Source organism: Danio aesculapii, chromosome 8 (genome assembly GCF_903798145.1).
Source record: "Danio aesculapii chromosome 8, fDanAes4.1, whole genome shotgun sequence".
NCBI lineage: Eukaryota > Metazoa > Chordata > Actinopteri > Cypriniformes > Danionidae > Danio > Danio aesculapii.
The window spans coordinates 33,245,760-33,272,793 of NC_079442.1; the positions used below are offsets into that span (position 1 = coordinate 33,245,760).

General features: G+C 36.5%; 2 protein-coding genes across 5 annotated transcripts in view; one reads left to right on the forward strand and one right to left on the reverse strand.

Moving 5' to 3' along the window:
- Positions 1–4,906, forward strand: part of LOC130233637 (DNA-binding protein RFX2) — a 36,485-nt gene extending 31,579 nt beyond the window's left edge. For all 3 annotated transcript variants that reach the window (XM_056463777.1, XM_056463778.1, XM_056463779.1), the window contains 3 exons: positions 1,291–1,444; positions 3,241–3,283; positions 3,371–4,906. In XM_056463777.1, coding sequence (XP_056319752.1) covers positions 1,291–1,444; positions 3,241–3,283; positions 3,371–3,495 — 322 coding nt within the window. In that variant the 3' untranslated portion in view covers positions 3,496–4,906. The remainder of the gene's footprint in view (positions 1–1,290; positions 1,445–3,240; positions 3,284–3,370) is intronic.
- Positions 4,892–27,034, reverse strand: part of fcho1 (FCH and mu domain containing endocytic adaptor 1) — an 83,241-nt gene continuing 61,098 nt past the window's right edge. The window contains exons 13-27 of one of the 2 annotated variants that reach the window (XM_056463775.1): positions 25,835–26,019; positions 22,597–22,621; positions 22,453–22,509; positions 21,610–21,661; positions 20,330–20,448; positions 17,458–18,393; positions 15,233–15,339; positions 13,834–13,948; positions 13,154–13,265; positions 12,907–13,062; positions 11,712–11,844; positions 9,400–9,596; positions 9,239–9,303; positions 7,040–7,207; positions 4,892–5,352 (exon numbers count right to left, since the gene is read on the reverse strand). In XM_056463775.1, coding sequence (XP_056319750.1) covers positions 5,324–5,352; positions 7,040–7,207; positions 9,239–9,303; positions 9,400–9,596; positions 11,712–11,844; positions 12,907–13,062; positions 13,154–13,265; positions 13,834–13,948; positions 15,233–15,339; positions 17,458–18,393; positions 20,330–20,448; positions 21,610–21,661; positions 22,453–22,509; positions 22,597–22,621; positions 25,835–26,019 — 2,456 coding nt within the window. In that variant the 3' untranslated portion in view covers positions 4,892–5,323. Of the gene's footprint in view, positions 5,353–7,039; positions 7,208–9,238; positions 9,304–9,399; positions 9,597–11,711; positions 11,845–12,906; positions 13,063–13,153; positions 13,269–13,833; positions 13,949–15,232; positions 15,340–17,457; positions 18,394–20,329; positions 20,449–21,609; positions 21,662–22,452; positions 22,510–22,596; positions 22,622–25,834; positions 26,020–27,034 lie in introns of both variants that reach the window. The other variant, XM_056463774.1, reaches the window with a different exon arrangement.

Here is a 27,034-nt window from a genome sequence, read left to right on the forward strand (position 1 = left end):
TCTTTGAAACTGCCACTTTAATGCTGCTCCCTAATAGTGCCATTTTGTTGACCGTCGCTTTAAATTCAAATGAGATTGTGCTCTTTTTCAAAAGTGGGTGGAGCTACAAATGCCTATGTGTCAGCATAGTGGCAGATTCAAAAACAAGACTAATCTCCTGCTAACGAGAGATCGTCACTTATGGCCAGGACTTAACTTTACCATATGGTTGCCAAACAACTGTGCTTAAATCCCTTATAAAAGTGATTTGTGCATAATAGGTCCCCTTTAAAGATGAATGCACACAGCAAAATTGTTATCCCTTAAAAGAAACAATCTGTTCAGAATTGCTTGAGTGAGTCATCAGTGCGTAATGTCAGTCTAAAGAGCAGTGAAAGAATCCTAGCCTGCAAGAAAAATTCACCATGGGTTCCCTCTGGATTTTCCGACTGTAATTTATAATCAAAATACGAATATGCCCTGGATGTTCACTGGGTATGCGTATATTTTGCCATCATCCGTACTGGCTGTCAACTGGTTGTGTAGTGGTCTTATGATAGAGGCTTGATGAAATCAGGGAACAAAACTTAGTAGTCCAGAAAAGCAGTCAGAGAGTTATTGTGGATAGCCAAGACTGTTTTCAAAAATCAATGTTTAGCTGCTCTGTACTAAAACTAAACATCAGGGTTTCCAAACTTAAACAGGCTTTTCAGCGTTTTCAAAATGTTCCCTTTTCGTTGGTCAAAGATGCTGGTGTAATGTCAGGGCGGCAGGCGTAACCATAACAAAACTTATTTATTTTTAAACACAAATACACAAGTTGTGATTGGTTGAAGATTTGGGCTCAACTAGCAGTGCTTTCAGTTTTTTTAACCATTAGATTCAGACTTGAATTGATAAAGTAATACTGACGTCATCATTACTGTCCTATAGTTTAGACAATTCTTAAGTATTAAGGAAGATTTTTGAGCTGAAGTTGACATATGGTAATGAGCGTTTTGTTTTTGACATTTGCTGTAATGTACTGAGCTGTAGACCAGAGAGCAGCAGACTCTCAGAAAGCACGGGTTTGTAAAGTACAAATCTTTGAGAAGTAGCAAAACATATATGTTATGAGAAATTTTATTTTTTCATTTCTTTTTTATAGCTCTAAAATTATCATTGGGAAACTCCTTAACAAATTGACAGTGTAACACTGGTGCTTTACCAGACAGTTTCCTAATGGCTGATCTTAAGAAGAGAGTTGTTGAATCCAGCACATACACTGTACCTGCTGTTTTGTTGAATGTGTCTCTGTCGTGTGGTTTACAGCTCTATGGTGATCAGAGATCTGACTCTGCGCTCGGCCGCCAGTTTCGGCTCTTTCCACCTCATCCGTCTGCTCTATGACGAGTACATGTTTTATTTGGTTGAACACCGTGTGGCTCAGGCCACCGGAGAGACCCCAATTGCTGTCATGGGGGAGGTGAGGAGATCTGCACAGTTCACACACATTCAGCTTACTGCATGCAGGCGCTATAGCTTTAGTTTGTCTACATATTAATAATATTTGATTTAAAAATGAATATACCTGTTGTGCGTCTAAACATTAATATTATTATATTGATATTGTTTATTGATAGTAGTCTGTCTATAGATAGTAGTAACTAAAATATCTTTATAGCTGTAAATATCAATTAAATGTAAATAATATTTGAGTAAATATGTGTCTGTACATTAATAATACAGTTAAAGTCTAAATGACTTGCCCTCCTGTGAAATTTTAGTCCTTTTAAAAATATTTGCTAAGTGCTGTTTAATGGAGATTTTTGTTTTCAACAAGTTTAAACATTCTGGTTTTAATAACTAGTTGTTGTTGTTTTTTTCTTTCTTTTAATTATAATGACAGGTCATGTTTATTAGGTATTTTGCAAGATGTTGTAAAGGCTTTACTAAGTTCTATTAGGAAGGTCATTGAACATCTGTAGTTTGTTCTGTAGTCAAAACAAAAATCTTAAGTAGGCTAATACTGATCTTAAAATAGTTTTCAAATATATGTAAATATGAAAACTGTTCTTACTGCACCTGAACTAAAATAAACAAGACCTTTTCTGGAAGAAAATATAATATAGCAACTACTGTGAAAATATTACTGAAAAAAAGAGGAATAATTTAACAAGAGGGTTAATCATTTAGCTAATAATTCAACTGTATACACCACTGGTTAAAAGTTTGGGGTCAGTAGGATTTGTAAGTGTTTTAAAATAAGCTTCTCCTGCTCACCAAGGCTGCATTTATTTGATCAAAAATACAGTAGACATTGTAAAATGTGAATTGTTATTGCACTATAAAATAACTGTTCAAAAGTAGTTTATTATTTAATTTAATCATTTATTCCAGTGATTTTAATGATGAATTTACAGCTTTATTACTCCAGTCTTCAGTCACATGATCCTTCAGAAATCACTCTAATAATATTTATCATCATTATTGATGATGATAATAGTAATAAACGCAATAATGACAGTAATATTTTTTTATTTGAAACTACATACAATAAGAAAGCAGTTATTTCAAATGTTAATAAATATTTTAACTATTTAACTTTGTTTTTTTTACCTTGAATAAATGCCACCTTGAACAGAAAAAAACATGGAAAAAAACTCAAACTTTTGAGCGGTTATGTATATATTTTAATTGATAAATACATGTAATAATTCAGTCTGTCTGATTATACATAATTATATATGAGGACTGCACAATATTGGCAAAATATAACTCTGCGATATTGTTTTTATTCTGCGATATGAATAGAATTTCACTACATGAGTTGAAGAACTATTTGGAATAAATTCATTATTTTAGATTGGCAGGATTCTGTAGGGGAGTACATCTGCGTAAAATATAAGAAACAATCTACAGGCGAAGATAAATTTAATAAAGAAACAGACACCAGTTAACTGAACAGTGTTTGATTGTTTTTATAGGAGCGGAACTGAATTCTGGTGTGCAGTAATTGAATAATCAAATGTAAAATGATACTGCATAGAGCCTCAAAAAACACTATTGAGAAACACTCAAATGCTACACTATTGCCAATGATCACATTGTGATATCGATGCTGAAACGTGCAGCCCTCTTATATATCAACATAATAATGGCCACAATAAATGAAATTGTTTAACATGTTTATTTAATAGTTTTTTAAATTTAATAAATTATGAAAATTCATCATTATATATCTTTAAATATATATGTTAAAATGTTTCTGTTTATTTTCAGTTTAGTGACCTCAGTTCTTTAATGCCATCCCTCAAGGAGAAAGGTAACCCATCCCAACACCAACCCAAACATGACATTAAAGTCTGGTTTTCTCTTGTATTTCAACATCTGTCTCTGTTTTACCGCACAGACGCTTCATTCTCAGACGACATGACCAGCGATGGAGACCTGTCGAGGATGAGCGAGAGAAGCCTGACTGAACCAGCGGTGAAGAGAGAGAGAATCGAGATCCCTCACTCCTTGCAAGAGATCTAACACACACACACACACACACACGCGCACGCACACAAACGTCATCTCCGTCTATAGGGTAGGGTCAGTGTGTGTCTCCTTTAGGTTTTCTGCGACTGTGAAGCAAGAACGTGCTGGTTTGATGGCGTGTGGTTTATTTTTCATGTGCCATAGTCTTCTTTCAGTGCCTTAGATGAGAAAAGAAACACTAGAGCTTTCTCTTTGACCTTCTGTCGTTTTCCTCGGCCGTGCCTCCAACCGCAGGATGAATGTATCGTCTATGAACCTCAGATGTCTAAAGCACCTTTTTAAACGACAGTCACTTTTATTTTTCCCCCACCCTCAGACGTAGATGCAACCTGCTGACCCCAAAGCCGCCCGTTTTCAGCCTCCACCCAAAACTTGCTGCAACACGAGAAAAGCCTTTCAAAAGCATCCGTTTGATAAGAGCCCTGGCCGTATGAGATGCCTAATCTATACCTCAAAGCGTTAGTAGGTTTAATCAATTGACGTCCAGCTTTTATGATGTTTTCTAATGAGATTATTGGATTTGGAAGCACCGCGCTGTTGGTGAAAGCTTTCGGGATGTATATAAACACAGATTGTGTTGGCGGTTATTGCTCAAGCAAAGCAGAAATGGTTTGTGAAATTAGTTTTGTAGCTATTTGACGAGTTCTTAGATGTTTGCGGTAGTTCAAATAAAAAAAGAGGTGGTTTGTTGATATATTGATATGTTGTCTGTACACGAGGCCTTCTGAAGTAACTGGAAAACGTTGTGAATAGTTTGTGTGTTGCTTATAAAACCGACCGGAGATGATTTTAAAAGATAAAATAATAATAACTTCCTTTGCGTAACCTATTTAAGTAGATCTGGTGTGTATGTGATAGCAAAAAAAAACTATACATGTTTTCTAGAGGAGAATAGAGAACCCAAAATAGATGGAATATGCAGATTCTTACAGAGACGCCTCATCACTTGGTGCTGTTTGACCTTTCATGCTTTTAGTGGCCAATGGGCTGCTTTTCTGGAGATGTTTGTTATGATGTTGTGCTGGGATCTTTACTGGTGCCTGGTAGCGGCCCGTGACGCGGCTCTCTGCTCTTCACAAAGATCAGCTTCATTTCTTCTCGCTGTGTGTTTGTTTTCTGGAAGTGATTGGCTGTGAGTGTCAGGCTCTGTACTTTAATGCCTGTCATGGTTTTGTTTTGTTTTTGGCCTGTTGTGTGCTTTTGGGAAAGGGCTTTGTTTTGTTTTGTAATGTTGTTTCAAGGCTTCTGTCTAAGGATTATTTTTACGGAGGTAGATGCAATTCTTCTCACTACTATATTGATCCCTTATTTTTGTGTCTTTAAGAATACTGTTGATTTAGCATCGACTGCTTAGTTTGATTGTATTTTGTACTGGTAAGAAGTGTATTAAATTTGTGTAAACCACTTTTGTGTCTGTTAGAAACTCACAGACTCTGTTTTTTTTGTTCTCATATATATATATAGTAAATCTCTTCAGAATACTCAATTTTATATCATACATACATACTCATTCACAAATGTCCACTAGAAATGAAGAAATGTACATCCGGCTGATCAAACGTGAATTAAGAGTTGCTTTTTTGGGGTTTTTTTTTTTTGCACTGAACAAATGATTGTTAAACAGATAAAAGAGTAGAGGCTTGTTGTGGTCCACAATTGCAGTGCTGTCCTAGAGCTATGCATCATGGGTAATAGCGACGTCCCACACATCACACCCTACAGTATGTACACTGCTCTCCCTCTTCAGGGTTTCTCCATCTCCACAGGTAGGTTTAAAAGTGCAAACGTTGAGTCTCTGTGTTGTCTGAGCAGCAATCGTCACTCATAAAGAACAGCCGGCCATGTACTTTCCTGAAAACACACACAGACGCATCAATATTAGTGATGCATCACAATTTACAATCCTAAAATCAGATCATTTTCTTAAGACATGTTTTCAGAGATTAGATAATATTGCATTTTAAGCTTCAAGCTAACTTGAATATCTTGCAATTTACTTTTAAAATTGTTTAAACGTTCACATAAACAATTAAAATTATTAGCCCCCCTTTGAATTCTTTTTAAAATATTTCCCAAATGATGTTTAATAGAGCAAGGAAATTTTCACAGTATGTCTGATATTTTTTCTTCTGGAAAAACTCTTACTTGTTTTATTTCAGCTAGAATAAAAGCAGTTTTTAATAAAAAAAAAAAAATAATAAAAAAAAAACATTTTAGGGTCAAAATTATTAGCCCATTTAAGCTATATTTGTTTCAGTAGTCTACAGAACAAACCATCGTTATATAAGAACTTGCCTAATTACACAAACCTGCCTAGTTAACCTAATTAACCTAGTTAAGCCTTTAAATGTCACTTTAAGCTGTGTAGAAGTGTCTTGAAAAATATCAAATATTATTTACTGTCATCATGGCAAAGATAAAATAAATCAGTTATTAGAAATGAGTTATTAAAACTATTATGTTTAGAAATGTGTTGACAAAATCTCTGTTAAACAGAAATTAGGGAAAAAAATAAACAGGGGGGCTAATAATTCTGACGATGATTTTTTTTCTATAACATTTAAAATTCTTGCATTACCAAGGAATCCATCATTATTGAAATACACAAATATAAAATCTTTTCTTGTTGTTAAAAATTCATTTATTCATTTTCTTTTCGGCTTAGTCCCTTTATTAATCAGGGGTCGAACTTATCTAGCATATGTTTTACGCAGCGGATGCCCTTCCAGCTGCAACCCATCACTGGGAAACATCCATACACTCATTCACACACATACACTATGGTCAATTTAGCTTACCCAATTCACCTGTACCACATGTTTTTGGACTGTGGGGGAAACCGGAGCACCCGGAGGAAACCCACGCCAACACTGGGAGAACATGCAAACTCCACACAGAAAAGCCAACTGACCAAGCCGAGACTCGAACCAGCAACTTTCATACTGTGAGGCAACAGCACTACCCACCGTGCTGCCATGTCTTTTCTTTTGATTCCTAAACAAGTTAGGTGACCAAACACTTATTTTTAATGGACAGAACTGTTAAATTCACCTCAAATGATCGGCTAGATATTTACTAAGAAACTAACAAAGATATTCATTTTCAAAAGGGGGTCTACTCATTTAGAAGTGTACTGTATATATAATTATACTGTATATATTGTAAGTACTCCAAATCCTAAAACGAGTTGAAATAATCATGAATTATAGCAGTAATAATATTGTTTTGAATGGAATATGAACTGATTTCTAGTGGACATTAAACTGACTTTAGGTTGAGTGTGTGAGAGCTTTATGCCTCAGTTAACAGTGATCAGTCTGCCTGCTCTCTGTAGGTTTCACCATAAAGTTCATTTCAGAAAAGCTCAGCTTGTTGCAGAGAGCAGTGTCATTCTGTCAGAGAAACTGATTCCAAACATGGGCAGCTCTTCTGAGTTAAAGCAATCACACAGAGAGCATCTTAAACATCCTAGCCATGAAGCTCTCCACTAATGAGAGAATGCTGATCTGAAAGCAGCAGAAGTGGGTCAGATGGTCACCTGTGGCAAACCTCTTCTTGACCAGAGACATGCGGTATCTGCTGCCCACCAGCTCCACGTCCAGGCCTGACAGAGACGCCCCCGAGCCCACAAACTGCACTGCCAGACTCGGGGCAGGACCACGGGGAACCTCCAGGCACTGCCAGCTGGCGCACAGCGTGCCAGAGCCTGAAACACACACACACACACACACACACACACACACACACACACACATTCACAGTTCAGATGAAAGATCATCCTGATGGGGGACATATCTGAATAACTCCCAGAATGCTGTGTGTTTGCTGGCCTCTAGATCTGAACAGCCTTTCTTTCGCCCACTTCCTGCATCAGTGAAGACTCTGAGATGAAGCAACGCTACGCTATTTATACAGCAAGAAAATCAATGTTCATTACATATTCTGCTGTGTTTCTGAAATGTGCAGCATGTTATAAAACTGATCTGTATATTTATCTTTTTATTCATTTGTTCAAAAAGTTGTGAAATGAAGCTTAAAAAGCGGACACCATTTCTTTGATATTCAGAGCATTTTCACATCAATGTTCTTCATTAACATGTTTAATATATTTTTTTAACAAGCAGATCTCATTTACTAATATTTTTGTCTTTAGCCTTTTAATATCACTATTATATTAAATATGACAGTTTCTCTTAGTCACGTTGGTCCACTTCTCAGATCAGAATTGAAATTCTCAAAACTCTCTGTTAAATCTTCACATCATGGTGTCATTTGTGCACATCAGAATAGCAGTTTCTCATTCCTCTGAACAAGTTGCAAATGCTTTTGTACATCCAGGCAAAAGATGATGTGCAATTCTCTGATGTTTCCTGCATTATCAGTTGCTTATGTCATGTTGATCTAAATCTATTATTTTGGTCTCTGTTGAATAGTCTCACCCCACACAACATTTAATGGTTTGCTCAAGACATTAGTCATTACATGCAAAATGGCTGAATGACTTTTTGTTCTAAATCTGTCTACAGTTGGTCAGTTTCTCCCAGGTGATTCTTGACTTTTTCTAATGACGGTCTAAAAGCAGATTGTCCTATGTTCACATTTCTACTTTTGTATTGTTTTTCTTTCTGCTTTGCTGTGGTCTTTTCCTTCCTGTATGATAATGTCAAGATCTGTCAACAAACTACAGTACAAACAGCAAAAAAACTAAAATAAATAAATAAATAAATAAAAAGCCATCAGAAGATCAGAACACAGTTATATAGACTAGGGCCAGATGGAATCTGCAGACGTTTTTTGCTATTTCTGCTGAGAATTTTGGTAAAAATCTGCGGATTTCTGCTGAGTTATTTTGGGAGTATTATACTGCAACTAAAACCCTTAATATGTGAAATAAAAAATATCATCTTTCTAACTTTTATTTATTGTTTAAAATGCAAATCCAATAAGATTCACTTTATTTGGTAAACAAAGTAAGTCTCTCCTATAATATATCTACTAAAAGACAGAAAATATGACTGTACAAACTGTATTGTACATAAATCAGATGAACATTTTATTATTAGTCAATAATATTACTGTAATTAATTTAAAAACTGAAAAAATATAGATTTACACACATTTACTCAAGTTAATAAATGATGGGCTAAAAATCTGCAGAAAATCTGCGTGCGCAGATTCTGTGTGGGCCTATGACTGTCATTTGACTGTCTTATCCATACATGATGACATAAGGACTTGTCATTCTGATGGCACTGACACATTCATTGACACAGAAATTTAGTTTTGAGCGATGAACTGAGGATTTTGAGCAAGAGGCCGGCTTTTGCTGGTAATCCATGGTGTTTTGCTATTTGTATGTGTTGTTTTGAGAAATGTACTTACTGTTGTGCAAATTCCATTTCTGATCGAAGGAAATGTACCAAAACGACTAAGAAAAACTGTCATATGTAATATTGTTTATTCAGTTTAAAAAGTCTCAAAAGGAACTTTGAATAAAACAGATTTATCAGAAGTTTTACTGGTCAAATATTATCTACTCAAATAAAATCTCCATTAAACGCCTCTATTATTACTGAAAACGAATTAGAATTTCACAAGAGGGCTAATATAAAAGTGTTTATAGTTTTTGGTGAATAAAGTAACACTGATCAACTCTGAAACCACAGAAACGAGATTATTATGCGCCTAAACGTCCTCATAACATGAAGTGTGTGAGAAGTTTGAGGTGAAGATGAACCTTTGCTGTGGTTTGTTGGCGAGAGGTTTGCCAGTTTCCAGAGTAGTCGGCGCTCCTCTGCGTTCCTGACACACAAAACAAAACAACAAAAGCAAAGATTGAGTGGATTTCCCTCTGGAGCTTCAGCAGTGGTGAGTGCTCAGGGTTTGTCACACACTCACCAGGCTGCGGATGGTTGGCACTGCAGGTCGGTGGCGCTGTGGTCGAGGGGCAGCAGCACCTGTACTGAGGTCAGTTGTGTGGCGGGTGCAGTGGCGGGACAACAGTGATAATCCAGAGAGACGCGGGTGACCGTCCCACTGCGCTGACACTCAGCAGACAACAGAAGAGGAGCCCTAGACGGATCCTGAGATGAAGCCTGACAGAAAAACATCAGTTCATCATTACCTGCGCCAGAAGGATTTATTGATTAAACGTCTTTATAACCTGTGTGTCAACTGCTTGTGATGAAAGTTAGAAATATGAAAGCAACATTTTTATATGAAGGAGGATCAACAGAAGCTGAGCTCAGCCAACAGAATTTGTTGATCGAATAAAGTATTATTTAGACAACTTGTTTTTTTTCAAGATTCAAATCAAATTTGTAGCAAATACGCTTCATTCTGGAGTGGATTTTAAAGCAAAAGTGGGTCAATATTGGTGAAATAATGTTCCATCATGTTAAAGAGTGCCATATTTATTGACAAATGAAAAAACAAGCTTTTAAACTAACGTTGAAATACAGGAAAAAAGAAGCGCTCGTGCACAAGTTTCATTCAATTTTAAGCTCCCTATCATACACCTTGTTGCTCTTTTCAGACCAGCACAACCCTAATTTTCACGTTTTTGCAACACGCTGTTTAAATAGGTGTGTTAAGGCGCATGCATTGTTGGCGCGTTGCTATTTTGAGGAACTGAAATAGGTTGCGCCGTTGACCAACTGAAAGCTGGTGTAAAGTCCAGCGCAGAGCTTGTTAGTTATGTGCCTATGCTGGTTCAAACGCTTACACATTGCTTTATGCACAGAGGATGTACAGCAACACACAAATATCTTTACATATGAAAAGAATTAAAGGATAAAAATATTACAAAGATTATTATTTTCAACATAAATATAAAAATCTCTACCTCCATGCCTTCTTCATTCCTTTATGCCTTTTTTCAGTTCATTCATGACGATTTTCATTTTACATAATGTTGTCATTATTAGCAGTATTATTTATTATACGCAGATTTATATTTGTTTTAATATAAACAAGTTTAGATTTATTGACCTGTTGGGTTTTGGAGACATTTGCGTCACCATATGGGGCATAACAATAGCAGGTGTGTTTGGATATAACTCAGTTTTTTGAGCACACGCCGTTATTATTGTTCATTGAATTTAGAAATAGGTTTAAAACAAATCTTTGTGCTTAACAAACTGAATTAACTAAAGAGTAAGAGTAAAGTAAAGAGAAAGTAAAGAGGCTGAATGGAGGAGGCTCATTCTTTATCCTCACGCAGCAGATGGTCTGTTTAACTGTCTTCTCGCTAGTGAAGCGTTCAGTTTTTACACTTACAAAGTCCACCATGTAAATAGCAAATGCGCAATGCAACTGAATAGGAGATGATACTCTGATTGGTTTAATTCACGTTATGCCCAAAACACACCCATAAATCATTAAGAGAATAAGCTCAACCCTGTTAGACCATGTGCCGGGGCGCAGATCATATTTTTCCATCAAAAGTGGATTCAGACACATCCTTAATCCTTTTGTCCCTTGCGCTTTAGACTTTGCACCTAGATCATTAAAATAGAGCCCTAAATGTTTTTATAAAGTGATTTTTTAAATATAGTGGCAAAACTATATCATTATTTTGGTGTGTATATATAGACCATTTTTACGCTCAATGACATTTTAGTATACTTATTCATGATCAAAATGTATGATAGTAATTATTTGTGCTCAGGAAATAAATAAAATAAAGTAGCACACATTCTGTAATGTCTAAAGAATAAGCTGCAATATATTGTTATTGATTTGATGCTTCAACTAAAGCTGAAATTTCAGCAACTTTGCACCAGTTTTCATATGCTGATTTAGCACTCAGGAAATATATGAATTATAATATATATGGGAAATAACATTAAGGGATCACTCTCTGGGTTGTGCCTCTGAGCACAAGATTTTTGTTCTTTTGTGCAAAGTACTGATGATATTTCTTCAACCTTTAAAATAAAAAGATGACATTTAGAGAATAAAATGACAATTGGTCAACATTTTAAGAAAGTGCCAAGTTTCTATTTATAGAAAGCATATTAGCAATGTACTAATTCAAGGAAGAAGTATGGTGGAATAACACAACAACTGAAACATCTGTAAAAATTTCAGCCTGTTTAAAATTAGTTTCAAAGTTGAGGAGTGAAACTGAATTGACAAAGGCTGATCTTAACTTGCGCCGATGATGACAGTATCAGCTGCTAGTGTTCGCTGGCTTTGTGTTGACTGACCTGGTATTTGAGCAAAGCCACGTTGTAATACGAGGCCTGTGGATTGAGCTCTGCTTCTCTCTGCAGGTGAAGCGTTAAAGCTTGCATGTTGAACCAGAAATCCTTAGTGTCCGGATCACTCTGTGACGGGTCACTGCAGACACAAACAGCAGAAACTGTCCACCACACAGCCTCTACTAGACCAAGAAACAACTCGGTTTTTGGCTACATTTACACCAGTGTGTTTTTGCATTCAGATGTATTCAAATGTGGATTCGTCTGGTGATCAATAAACAACATTTCAGGAAATCTCCATCCACATTAAATGGCCAAAATGCATCCCAGATGTTAGAAAACTATAGTACAAAATTGCAGCCTATACACAATTATTAAATAAAACTGACTATAATAAAGGCGACATAGTGGCGCAGTAGGTAGTGCTGTCGCCTCACAGCAAGAAGGTCACTGGTTCGAGCCTCGGCTGGGTCAGTTGGTGTTTCTGTGTGGAGTTTGCATGTTCTCCCTGCATTTGCGTGGGACATGCGGTACAGGTGAATTGGGTAAGCTAAATTGTCCATAGTGAATGAGTGTGTGTGGATGTTTTCCAGAGATGGGTTGCGGCTGGAAGGGCATCCGCTGCGTAAAAAAACGTGCTGGATAAGTTGCCGGTTCATTCCGCAGTGGTGACCCCTGATTAATAAAGGGACTAGGCCGACAAGAAAATGAATGAACGAATTATAATAAAGACTGTCATAAAAAACAGTATTAAATTGCATTTAGAGTAAAAAAAAGTTGCAAATAAGTTGATTAAGGTGATTTTGAATTCAACAGACTGAACAAGTGACGCTTTTAAACAGGCGAGTCTTTGCTAAGCATGTCTGACTGCAGGCTGCGATGTCAAGTTTGCCTCAGATAAATTGAATGTTTTTAGATGAAAACACCATTTTCAGATGAATATTGTCAAGTGCAGACGTAAGATGCATTCATAATCACATACTACTCAAGAGGTTACTACATTTGAATTTACTTCACAACTGATAGGAGAATTTGTTCTTGGGCTCTTGATGGAGACAATAGGGAACCTCAATGGCTAATCATTCATCATTCATCATTTTATTATAGGCCATTTGGAATGAAACAGTGACTGAAAAAAAGATTACTGTTAAAATGTAAACACACCAGTGTAAACGCAATGTGCCAGTGCATTATACTGGACCTGTAGAGTAACTTCTGGTTGGGTAAGAAGTGGTCGACTCGAGAGATGTTCACCAGTCTGAAGCTTAACACTGGTGCATTGGGGTTAGCAGTGAAGATGCGGGTGATGCCAGCAGGAAACGACATAGTGAGGTCACCGGTGACCTTGACCAGACACCTGAAACAAACACAAACACACATGGAGATCAGTGGAGAAGAGATCAGTGATGAACGGGAGGTGATGGAAGAATGAATACGCTTAGACAAACCGGTTGTGTTCTCCTCCTCTGAAGTAGGCATTGATGTATTCGGTAATGGCTGCGGCTACAGGCCAAGACTCCTGAGCACTCAGAGAAATAGGACTGGGTCCTCGAGACAGACCTGCTAGGGCAAAGTTCAACATAATGAGCACCAAATTAGCTGGAGAAAAACAACTACATTACGGGTTAAAACGCATGTGGAAGCATTACAATTATTTAGATTCTTCTGCTCTACGAGGCTGCATTTAACAGATTACACCAGTCTTCAGTATCACACAATCTATCTCCTAGTCTATATATTATAATCTTATATTCCACAAAATACGTCAGTAATGTCCAAAAAAACAAATAAGTAAAACATAAACCATCTAATTAAGACATAAAGCAAACCCAGGCTCTCATTTGACATGAAAACTTAATCTGCCGCTGTCAGTCCTGGGATTTTGTGGGATCGGAAAGTGGCAAAATAAAAAGATCAGCAACTCAACACCAAATAGTACTGTGGAGATGCTCTTATATATTTTAAATTGATGCCTGTGGGCTTTTTTAAAATGAGGGGAACCAAATCACTATAGACAATCCTAACTGATCCCACAGTTAATGTGCATGTGTCTACATTTGTTTGTCATGCTGATCTTCCAGTAGAGGTTTTAAGGGTAATGTATGATTTAGTGAGGGGTCTCGGTCACCTCGAGCTGGACTGGGGATGCGGTTCTGCACCCCCCAATCACTGGGGCTGGAGGAGGAGGAGGAGGTGAGAGGAGGACTGGGGTCCGGCAGAGGAGATGAGCACAGAGACCTGGACTGAGACGCCACACAAAGACAACAAACATCAACACTGACCATCTCTGCTTCTTCCTGAAATATACTACAGTGTGAACCCATGTACTTAAATATGATGTTATGTTATTTGTAATTTGGTCTTTTTTGAAACTATGCACATGTTATTATCTCACATTGATTAGGAAACTACATAGGATATTTATTTTTGAAAAGAAAAGCAACTGGAACTGTTATTATACAACACAATGTTTAATATTTATTTCTCTAGTATGAAATGCCACACTAAAATTATATATTAATATATAATAGACACTATACAATGGGCATTTTTTTCAATCATTTAAATGTTTGGATATTTTTTCATGACCTGAATAATTATGAAAGCCCATTTCCACCACTGAATAATAAAAAAGAAATTATTTAATAAAATTGTAAAAAATTATAAAGTCACAATTCTGAGTTTTAAAGTCAGAATTTCAAGCTATATAGTCGCAATTCCGAGTTATAAAGTCACAGTTCTGAGTCATAAAGTCACAATTCCAATTTATAAAGTCAAAATTCTCAGTTATATTCTGAGTTTCCTTTTATGGCAACTGACCATAAATAGAGTGTTAAAGACGAATGCACATGTAACTTGGAATTCTGACTTTATAGTTCGGAATTCTGACTTTAGAGTTATTTTTAATTACATTTTTTAAATGTTTTTATTCAGTGGAAGAAATGGGCTTCCATAAATAACTGGAGACTATGAGGATTATAAAAATGTTTTAAAAAATTTTCTATTTAAGTGAATAGATGAAAAGGCAAGTGAATAGAATTCCACTTCTAAATACAGTCCTAAGTATAAAACTGAGTCTACACCACATTAGAAAAAAAAAAATCCAGCTAATGAATGATAAACCTAATAGACACACTGTGAAATTAAACAACTTACATTCCTCAAAAAGAGAAAAAGTCAGTGTTATCCATCAACTTCCCAGTTATTTTCTGCTTTCTACTCTGTGTGGATGAAAAACTAGCATTTTTAGGCTAAACTACTAATCTCTAGAGGCTTGTTTCTGTCTTGTAATAGTTGTTACCTCCCAGTAAAAAAGCAATTAAAAGGTTGAATTGCTGTTAATTTAGAGCTGAAGTCAATGAAGCAAACTGAAGAACCACATGACAGAAACCACCAACTCTCATGAAACGATTGAGAAAAAAGCAAAAGGCAGCAGCAGAGCGGGATTAAAGCTTGTGTTTATGTGGTTTTAAGGAAGCATGCGTGTGCTGCCTGGATAAATTTAATGAGGTCTGTGGGACATTTACCCGCTCGCAGCCGCTTAGCCTGCCTGAGGAGCGCTTGGACCGAACCGACCGCGGAGGAGCCAAAGCCAGACGCTCAGAGCTGTCTTGCCTGAAACCATGCTGTGAGACTGGGAGAAGAAAAATAAGAAAACTCTGTCAGTATTTACTCATATCGTTCCAAACCCATATGACTGTGTTACATTAAACAAAGCTGTTCTGGTATTCAGAAAGCATTGTATCATTTTAAGTAAAGTTCTAGCTATAATATTAAAAGTGAAAAAGCACAATGAAACCATTTAGCAGTATTGTGAAGACCACTTACAGAACTTTCACCTAAAAAAAATCTTGGTATTTGCATAATTCGTGGAAATAAATTATTTGAATAATTGAACTGCTCTCAATGAATTGTTTAATAATTTAAGGTTGAAATGGCACCATATATGGGCTGCTTGATAGGATGAGTCAAATGAGCCAATCTCCAAGTTTCCATGAAATTCTGATACAGAGATTTTGTGTCAGAAATGTCTGTACAATGTTAAGTCTATGGGATTAGTCAATTTTGGTCAGTAATTTTTAGTTGATCTGTGCAAGCATCATATATCTAATTGCTTTTATAACTTCACCTCCTCTGCTGTATGTACATGCAGTCCTCTAGGTCCTGTCTTGTTTTCTCCTTATATTAGCAAATAGTTTTTGTAAGCAGTGGATTTTGTACCATTGTTATGAAGATGACATTTGGCATTATCTTGAAAATACATCTGTCCAGTGACTAGTGGATTGTTTGAGTGTGAAAAGTTAAAATTGGAATTTTTTTTGACCCAGCAAACAAATAAACTCTGTTTTCAAGTCAGCATTATTCCAGCTACTACATCTTTTTTTTCATTTAAGGACATAAAAACGATTATCCTGCATGTATCTCATCTAGACTGGATTATTCTCATTCACTTTATTTAGGGGTCACTTAGTCTTGTCCCGCCTCGGTTTAAAATTCTGCCATCACCAGACCAACAAGTCTTTAAGGTCATCAAAAAAACCCTGTTATAGCCTGTACCTACAACACGTTTAAAACTAAAGGACAATCAGGCATTCTCAGTTGGAGCGCCTCTTATATTGAATAAATTGCCTTTTAACATCCTAGCAGACACACAACCTCATAAGATGTTAATATTAGGTTAGATTTAGGTCGTGATGTCAGGTGACCAAAATTCAATCTACATTGTTTTGACATCCAATAACGATATCAAATGAGGTTGATATTTGGTTGTTTTTAGGTTGTGTTGGTAAGTGATCGAAATCCAACGTCAAGCCAACATCTGAAGCCAATTGACATCAGATACTGACATTTATTTGTCAGGTATGGCAACCAAATGGCAACCTCTGTTGGAAGTCCAACGTCTGATAGACATCATAGTGGTAACGTCCACACAACGTCAAGCTGTAACATCATTAGACGTTGATATTTGGTTGTTTTTAGGTTGCATTGGAAAGTGACTAAAATGCAACATCTGTCCGAGGTTGGACACTGATGTCAGCCTGACGTTGGGTTCTGACATCAACCTAATTTTCATTTCCAGCCAAAATGCAATGTCCCACGACAATGTGGTGCGATGTCAATTGACGTCCTGTGCCTGCTAGGATGAGATCAGCCACCTACCTTCAGGCTTCCAAATCTTTACTTAAGACACATATCCTACATCCAAAGGGCTTATGGGCTGGACTAACTATTGTATACAGTTTTATTATTTGCATGTTTTAGTGTTGTGTTCCACATTGTGTTTGTGTTTATTGTTTATTTTATTGCTATTGTTTAATTCAGTTTTCCTGTACAGCACTTTGGTGGATTTAGTGTGGTAATCAAATATGCTAAATAAATGAATTAATTGAACTAAACTAAAAGTCATAGCAGACTGCTCCCTTAATAAGTCACATGATTTCAAACCTCATTTATAGATCTACGACAAACAATGCAGGACGAGTTATGTGCCAAATTTCTGTTTGGTTTAATAACAGGTAACCTCAAAAACCACAATAGGGATGCTTTGTTGAAAAACAGACGACCCTAAATTAAAAGCTATTAACAGAGAAATTATGCTAAACGTGATGTATATATATCAATATCATTATAGGGGAAAAATTTTAGAATTATGTTTCACGATTTGGCTACTATATGGCCTTATATCATTTATCCATCCTGTTCTTCAAATGATATCCAGATCGGCCATTAAATCAACATGTATAAGTGATACCTGGTGGTGTGTTAATATCCAGGAAGTTCTGGTCTTTGTCTGTAGAGAAGCAGAGGTCCTCTTGTGGCCCAGAATGCCGTGTGAGTGGTGGTCCATTCCTGCGAGGCTCGTCGTTAAAGGATCTCTGTTTTCTGGTCGACTCTTGTGTGACAGTGTTATTGGTAGTGCCCTCAGTGAAGGGGTTATGAACAGAGTTCCAGTGCACAAGCTCTTTCTTCGACTGAGAACTAGGGGCGGAGTTAGGACTAGGCGTCGGTCTATTACTCCCACCTCTGCCTTGTGCTGCTGCCTGCATTGATTGGTGTGTTGGACTTCCAATCATAGTAATAGCGAAAGGATCATCTGGGGACTCGGGAGGAGGGACGCTACGATCTCTTTTTCTGTCCCGCTCCTTGCGCGAAGAGGATGGAGGAGGAAGGGTTTTAGTGTCATTCAGAGGAACAGAAAAGGGATCGGTCCTGGCTTCCCTGGGCCGAGGTGGAGGCGGAGCCCAGGCATCAGTTGGAGGCAGGTTGTCCTTGGGGGTGGAGCGTTCAAAAGCAGCAAGAAAAAGGTCTTCTGGAGGAATGTGTTTACAGCTCCAGACAGAAGGCTCCAGTTCTGAAGATGCTATGCTGTGGGAAAAGGCTGGGAAGCTGAAAGTGGTGGGCTCGACGTCAGGTGGAGCACGTGGAGAACGCAGATTGGAGGGCCAAACGTTGGTGGAGTCGTCCTGGGGGAGTGGAGAGCGACCAGGCGAAGGGTCGCGGAATGCGGCGAGGAACGGGTCTGAGGATCGGCTCAAATTTATTGAGTCTTTAGATTGGGATTGAGTAGATGGCCAGGCTGCCCATCCAGTGGGCTCTGGGGAAACTCCAAGGGGCTGATGAGAAGGTGAATCCAGTCCAGAATCCTCCACATTCTCAGGAGACGATGAATCTGAAGAGAATGCTCCGTCTGTCAAACACAAAGAAAGATTAAGAAAGAAAGATATAGAAAAAAATGATTTGTTTTTCATCAAAGCTTACTTTAGAATCATATTCAGAATTATTACAAAAATATAATAGCTTGAATATATAGTTGGAATGTATCAATCCTTTCAAAGCTTGCAGAGTCTCTCCCTGTCTTTGTGGAATCAACATTTAATCTTTAGGTTTTATGTACACCTACAGATGTCACCACTTCAATATGTTCCCTCTGCCGTCATGCTTGCTGTTGCCACGGCGGTATTAGGTGCGTCTGCAGCTTTTGACCGCTGGGTGGCGCTTTAACCATAGATTTCCGGCTTTGCCTTTTCACACTACTACATATTACGGTTCTGTATGTGTACCTTATGTGATGTGTTCAATTAAAATATAATTTTGTTTGGTTGTTTTGGTTTTCTTAGTAATAAACATGATTTTAACAGCTTTTTCCTTTTTTATGCTGTTATGCATGCATCATATTTCACACGCATATGCAAGGTCACTGAATTTGAAATGAAAGCACAAAAGATCCTGAGCCATTAATAGTTTAAAAAGTAAAAAAAAAAATTATAATTTGAAGGAGAACACTGATGTTTTGAAAACTGAACTGAACTGAAACTATATTATTAAAAATAAACCTGCGGGACTTCATTTACGTTCTGCGGCAAAATTAATATTATTTTTATTATAATTTTAGTGATCTGCTTGAGATAGGTCAATTTATTTTCATGCTTTTGATGAATCAGCATTTAACTTAAAAGCTCTTTAGACCATGTACCGGACTGTTACTACGTGTTTCACTGGTAATGCGTTTAAATAAATAATTATTTAGGCCTATTTAAATATTCATTAACTATTTATGTACAAGAATTGAGACATAAAATGAGATAGTAAAATATAATCAACAATGTAAATGAAAACGTAAATGAGCTTATTTATTGACTGTCTTAGTCCTATCACTTTAAAATAACATTTCTCTATATTTAGGCTAAAACACTGCTTTATTTATTTAGGCCTACTTATTAGTATGCATGTTTGTACTTTAATTTTAGTTGTCTTTTATTTCTTTAACTTTCCAAAATGAATCTTCATTTCACTTAACACATTTACAATGATAATAAAGCGTATTAACAAGTTTTTAATGATTAATAATGGTATTAAAATGCTTTGTTTCATTATTTCATCTTTGTTTACAAGTAGCAGGGTGTTTACAGCTACTGTATATTTCTGTTCGTTTGCATCCTGTCCCTTTGTGCCCCCTGGCAGCATAGTCAGAAACTGCGGTTATACCTAAAAACACTTTCTTACTCCTTTAGTGTGGCGGCGGTACCGCTCACGGCAGTAATGCTCTATTTAAAGTGTCACCCACTGTACATGCTGTTACACAATGCTAATATGATGATTGGGACACCATACATATAGCCTTTCAGACTTAACACCTATGACAGTCATTGTAAGACCACAAGACTTCAAGTGCACCTGAAATGTGACATTTGGGACAGGTCCTAACACTCATTTCTGCTTCGTTTTCACTTGGATGTGGAGTTTCTGTGATAATTCAGATGTGCAATAGTGCCCCCTGCCTTTCAGGGAAGCAATGCCAGAAATAGCATGAAATTTCTATTAATAGCAGGGAAAGAGTTAAAATGCAACAGATACAATGAGAAAAAGGCTGAGTGCAGAAAAATAATTCCCGCTCCACTTTTGTCAGTAATTGAAAAATTCATGCTTTAATGCCTACACAAGCAGGTCTGATAAAGCGAGTCAATTAATTCCTGGAATATGGTAATGCACACTTTGGCACACATTAGGCGAGTTGAAAGCTTTTAATTCTGCGCTTTCTAAAACGCTGTAAGAGAATAGTTTGTCCAGTCGATTCTCATCTATCACAGTAATGAGGTGGAGGATGGTGTGTGTTGGAGATTTACATTCAGAAGCTGCAAAGGCGTTCTGGAGCTGCTCTCTGCCAGAAAAACTGTGCGATTTAAAGGCAGATTCCAGAGGAGGTCCAAACAGAGCGTCTGAACCCGATGCTGTAGAACTCAACCTGCAGAAAACAGGAAAGACACTAAATGGATGAAGTTGGAATTAAGAAATAATATATTGTTATATAAAAAAATTAGGTAACACTTTACAATAAGGTTGTATTAGTTAATGTTAGTTAATTATGCATCTACTAACATGAACAAACAATGAACAATATATTTATCACAGTATTTGTTTATTTTAGTTAATGAAAATACAGTTGTTCATCATTAGTTCATGTTAACTCATAGTGCATCAACTAATGTTAACAAGCATGGATTTGGATGTTCACAATGCACTAGTACAGAGTATATACAGGAATCAGAGTGAAATTCAATACCTTTTAAGACCTTTTTAAAGACTCTTTCCATACATTTTAAGACCTTATAATCACTTTAGGGTTTCAACCGGAAACACTGGTGAGATTGTAACTTACATTAATATATAGTAAACATACTGTGAGAAACTAATCCAAAACTAAAACATTATTCATATACTGAATAAAAATCTATTAAATCTAGCTAATTCAGCAGGTTGGCGGCTATAGAACTGCAGAAATATTAGTGTTGCCTTGGTTACTGCAGTAAACAAAGCAGAATGATGTCAAATCTAGCAGGATTTCATTGATTTAATAAACTACACAGCATCCTGATATTGGCAGATTTCATTCAGGCAAATTCAGTATAAAATCATACATTGCATTATCAAAAATGATATCAAACTTAATACCTTGCAAAATAGCATTTGAGGCATTTTAATACTTATTAAGGGTCTAAACTTCTTTACATTGATTTATCAACTTTTAATACTTTTTAAGACCCCGTGGACACCCTGTAGTAAATGTGATATGAGTAATAAATGCTGTACAAGCATTGTTTAGGAATAGTTCATGTTAGTAAATACATTAACTAATGAAACCTTAAAGTGTGACTGAAAATTATATCTAAATTAAATAATTTCAATGTTATTTATTTTATAATTTTAATATAAACATTAATAGAATTTTTGTAATAAAATTTAGTATCCATTTAACTGCATTTTTGTTCAATATGTCTAAATATTACATCTTCTGGCTCAGCTAGTGGTGTGACTGTGGCAGTAAGATAACAAAAACAGGACTGCATTTACACAAATCTGCATGGGAAAATGTGCAACAACTATGCAAGTGGAAATCTATTTGTACCTGCTGTGATCTGGACTGGACGTGGATCTGCGCAAACCCTCCTGTTCTCCATCTGAACAACAAAACATGATCTAAATGCTGAAGTAAAGCAGTTGCTTTTACTCAAACTGTATTGCATTTTTACTACAGGCAGCAATATTAGAGAGAAATGGAGACACATCCTGAAGAAATATTAGGTAAAGTGCTTTTCTCAACGCCACAATGACACAAATTCATAAATCACGTCTTTCTGCACTGACTGCCAAGATTTAGCTCAGATCTTTAATCATTACACCACACCACATCCATAATACATAATGCACATCACATACAGTACAATATTATTGGATAAATTCAAACCACATACTATCAAAATAGTACCATTCCTCTATGTGACTAATCTCTGCAATTAAGCAGTTTTGAGTAATAGCCAGTCAGGGAGGAAGACAGCCTAAAACATTTCTCCAAAAACCGCATACACACTCACACACACACACGCACACACTTCCACTATTAACTGTCAAAAACCCCGATACAAAAATAGAACCAATTCTGAGGCTGTAATTACAGCAATTCCACGGACCTGAGATCAGTCTGTCAATTTAAGGCAATAATGACAGAGCAGTTATGATACTGATCCCAGGTCAGCTGGATGGCAGATTGCTGTGATTAAGGTGTCAGTCGGAGCTGTGTGTTGCAGGATAATGGCATCTATTAATGTGGACAGAGGAGTAGGTGGGAGACAGTGGCCATTGGAGAAGGCTTACTCACAGGAACAATGCGTGAGTACTGAAAAATTGATGCTTTATGGTGTAACCCTATCTGTAGGAGTGCAGAAATGAGCGTCTGCGGCGTGTGACTGACCTCTCTGGGGAACACTTTCCCCTTCCCCTTCAGATCGACCTGCTGAACTCGAGTTTCCTGTTTCAAGAGAATATATGCATGAAAATGAGCCACACTAACATATATACAGAATATGGTCATAGAGAGGAATAAAAGTGAACTCACGTGAGAGCTGCTTCTTTACTGACACCTACAGGATAAGATGAATCAAACAATGACAGGTTTTGTTAAAGTCATGCATCATATTTGTAATGACACTTCATACATAAGAGGTAATACTGTATTAATGCCAATGCTGTCAAAACTACTAAAAACACCTACAAGCACTGTATTACACATGACAGGCGTGTAGTTGGCAACGTCACTTTGTAATAGGGTATATGCAGAAGGACTTTGAATTTTTCAGTAACCTAGGTCAAAGGCTTCCGCTAAAATGTATGCCGCCACAAAATCACCACGTTTAAAGTCTATTTCTTAAAAAAATAATAATAAAAAAAATAAAAAAATAAAAAAATCGATGATCTTCACTGCCTGATTGATATACGACATAAAGTGGGTCTCAGAATGTGCAAGAAGCACAGCATTAAATTACATTATTCCGCATCGTGTCTTTAGAATATGAACATTTATTTAACCCCAGTATTTTCAATGGAGTTTCTGCGCTATCCTGCTGATCCTGACGGCACATGCATGTAAAAGGCTTATTAAGAGTCTATTTAACTGATTATATTTTAATTACATTACAACATCGATGCTGTAAAATGAAGGTATGGGAAGAAACACTAGCTGTGCATATACCTTATTAAACACTATTCATATTCATTACGACTGAAGGTTTAGTTGTCAAGTGCATGTGTGCCACTATAGACTAAACATGTAATATGCATGCATGTGACATAATTACTTTCACAAATTCTGCTTTTGAAAGTTACACAGAATAAAATAAGTGTCATTTAAAAAAAAAAAAAACTGCCCTTGAAACCCTTTTATGCCTATAAAACATAGTTGTGTAAATAAATGACCAAAATGCAGAAATTATTATAAAAATATTTTTTTAAATAATAAAATAAAAACATAAAAAACAGTCATGTAAATAGAAAATTCATTGATTTACTAATAAAATAAAATAAAATAAAATAAAAATTACAATGATCCCTGGCTTCATTCTGCTTTAATTTGGTTTTAAAATGCTTTTCAATTGAACTAAATAGACATAAAACCCAACAGAGATTTTAAGTTCTTATCTAACTAAAGATCACAACCTCTGACAAGCACAGTGATTTGTTTTTCCTCAAAAGAGCTCATTTTTGGAGCCTGGTACTTAGTAAACATGTCTTTGTTTACAGAGGAGCAAGAAACATCATGTGCACTCTGACTAAGTGAGTAAGCCAGCGAATCACATTAGAGTGGTTTGTTTGCCTTTTCAGTGAAAAACACATTAAATGGCATATATAAAATGATTCATTTATTCTGAAAGCAAAAGAGATTACAGAGACAATGAGAGTATTATTCGACAAGTCCTGTGATCCCAATAGACATGTAGTCTTAACCAGCTTGTTCCATATCAGTTTTTGTTTCATATTTCTATCATATGCTATAATAAGCAATATCACACAAACAACAAGTGCAATATTCATTCATTTTTCTTCGGCTTACTCTTTTATTTATCAGAGCAGAATGATCCACCATCTATTCCGGCACATGTTTTACGCAGCGGATGTTCTTCCAGCTGCAACCCAGTACAGGGAAACACCCATACACCTTCGCATTCACACACACTCATATGCTAAGGCCAATTTTGTTTACCCAATTTACCTATAGCACATGCCTTTGGATTGCGAGTGAAACCGGAGCACCTGGAGGAAACACACACAAACACAGGAAAAACATGCAAACTCCACACATGCCGACTAACTTTTAGACACAATGTTATCTGTGCTTGTAATTTTTGTGATAATATTGTGCATAAAGCCACAGCAGAAGGGTAAACAATAAATTTTCTTTCTCTGTGATTCTGCATTTTGAGCGAATCTATTGAACCAATTATTCAATTCAATTTAATTTAATTTCATATGAAGTGTAGTTTATGCATTTTATGAATAAATCAGTTTTAAATCAATGTTTGAATAAATGTAATTTACATTATAAATGACCTGTAAGAAGATTTGACCTGTCAGACTCTGCTGAATTAAAATGTTTCTTTTTAAAGGTACTTTTTATGTACACTACATGATAGAACTCCTGTCGTCGATCCCAATTGTAAGAGCAACAAACAATAACTTGACTTCTAGTTTCAATTTTGATGAAGGAAAAATCATGGTTTGGGGTTACATTCAGTATACTTCAGCAGGATAGCGCTCCTTCCCATACTTCAGCCTCCACATCAAAGTTCCTGAAAGCAAAGAAGGTCAAGGTGCTCCAGGATTGGCCAGCCCAGCCACCAGATATGAACATTACTGAGTATGTCTGGGATAAAACAAAGGAGGAGGCATTGAAAATGACTCCAAAAAATCTTAATGAACTCTGGGAGTCCTGCAAGAACACTTTCTTTGCCATTCCAGATGACTTTATTAATAAGTTATTTGAGTCATTGCAGAGTTGTATGGATGCAGTCATCCAAGCTCATGGGAGTCAAACCCAATATTAATTCTTTTTCTACTGCACCAACACTTTATATTTTATACTGTACATTATTTCTGTTAAGTGAAAAGACTTGTCTAAGCAAAGTCAGACCTTACTGTCTTAGTTAAATAATTAAAAATCAAGGTATGATCGTATTTTAATTTGATAAAATAAGATAAAATAAGTCTAGAGGCCTTTGCATTTCATATAAGCCACTTCTGATACCAAATGATCAACTAGAAGTCACGTTATTATTTGTCATTCCTAAAACTTGGATAGGCGACAAGACTTTTGTCAGGTAGTGTACTGTTTTATTTAACACAAAAATTAATTTACATGTTCTTTTAATTATAATGAGATTAAATACTTTCAATGTAATTAATAACCACCACATTATCAAACTATAGGTCAAGAGAAGATAGTAAAATAAGGTAAAGTGTGACATACAGTATTATACCCAAAAATCCTTCATGTAGTGAACTAAAAAACAAGAGGAAGGGAGGAACCTGCTGAAATACTTTAAGGTTTACATGAGCCTGGCTGACAGCATTAGCAGGAGACTATACAGGCTATCATTGAGGCCCAAGTATTGATAGTTCTGTAAATACTGTCAAACTAACAGTTGTCTGATTTATTTTTGGTTTATTGTAATCAGTTACATAATGTACCCTTCTATTTATAAGACATTTTCTAAACTTAAGCAATGATATGTAGAGCAATTTACTGTAAAAATGAATAAGTGATTCGCATCAGTCTTGATTTGGGCTGTTAAATCTCTCACCGCTCTGTTCGGGGGCAGAGTCAACGCCCCCACTGTGGCCTTCAGCTCCTGCTCATTGGCTGCTGAGTTGCTGCGGTTACTGCTGGCGACTGGGCGGATCTGGATGTGAAACTTCTTGGGTTCTTCGTCATCGAAATCCGAGTCACTGGAGTAAAAGTTTCCCTCCTTCTCCTCAGCAGCACAACGTAGAGAGCAACGGCGTTAAGGAGCAAATCAAGACACACACATGCACTTGCACACAGATACAAAGAGGGACGCTAGAAAACACTGGCTCAGACACAAACAGACACAAGTGTAAACATTCACACAAACACAGCTGTTCTGAATAGTCTACAAACTAAGTGTATAAATAGTCATCGTATTCAGAGACCCTACTGAGTGTCATATGCTTAAACACTCCTAATGATGAAGATAATTTCTCAAGAGTCTATAAGTGACATCTTCATCAGATGGATAAAAAATTATGCACTGGGTTGTATATCCATCACTGTTTATTATCAGACAATGTAAGAGTCTTTGTTTCACATCCTGCTTTACTAAATCACATTTCCTAAAAATAACATCCTTTGTGTGTGTGTGTGTGTGTGTGTGTGTGTGTGTGTGTGTGTGTGTGTGTGTTTGTGTGTAAAAAGAAGGGGAGATACAAAAATATTTTCAAAAAAACGTGTAGATCAGTAATGTTATATTATCAGTAATGTTAATGTTATGCGCTGGTAATGTTGTTTTAAAACTATTTTATATAGGTTATAGGCACTGAAGTGTTTTTCAGCCACTGAAATCTTCCGGCGAAAGCTTGATGTGACTATTTTCAATTTCATAAGGGACCTTTTACAGCATCGATAATGTATATTTTTAATTAGTTTAACAACAAAACATCAGTAAATAGCGCTATTCGGCCTAACCTGCTTTACTGAGGTGAAGTTGGTTTTCTATTCACATCGGTTCATTTTTGAACAATGACAACCTGTGACATGCTCCCTATATTGTTTACTGTGCTACTTTGAATATTCACTCTAAAATAGCATGCAAGTATGGCTTAGTAATAAGTGTAATTCCTGCACCTCGCCGGTCAAACATTAAACTGACAGTAGTAGCTTTAGGACAAACTGCGTGAGGAAGTGAGACTAGTGATTCTTGCATGCATTGAATATAAAACATTACGACAAGCTTTGCTCGCTACACACCTGAAAATGAGCTAGA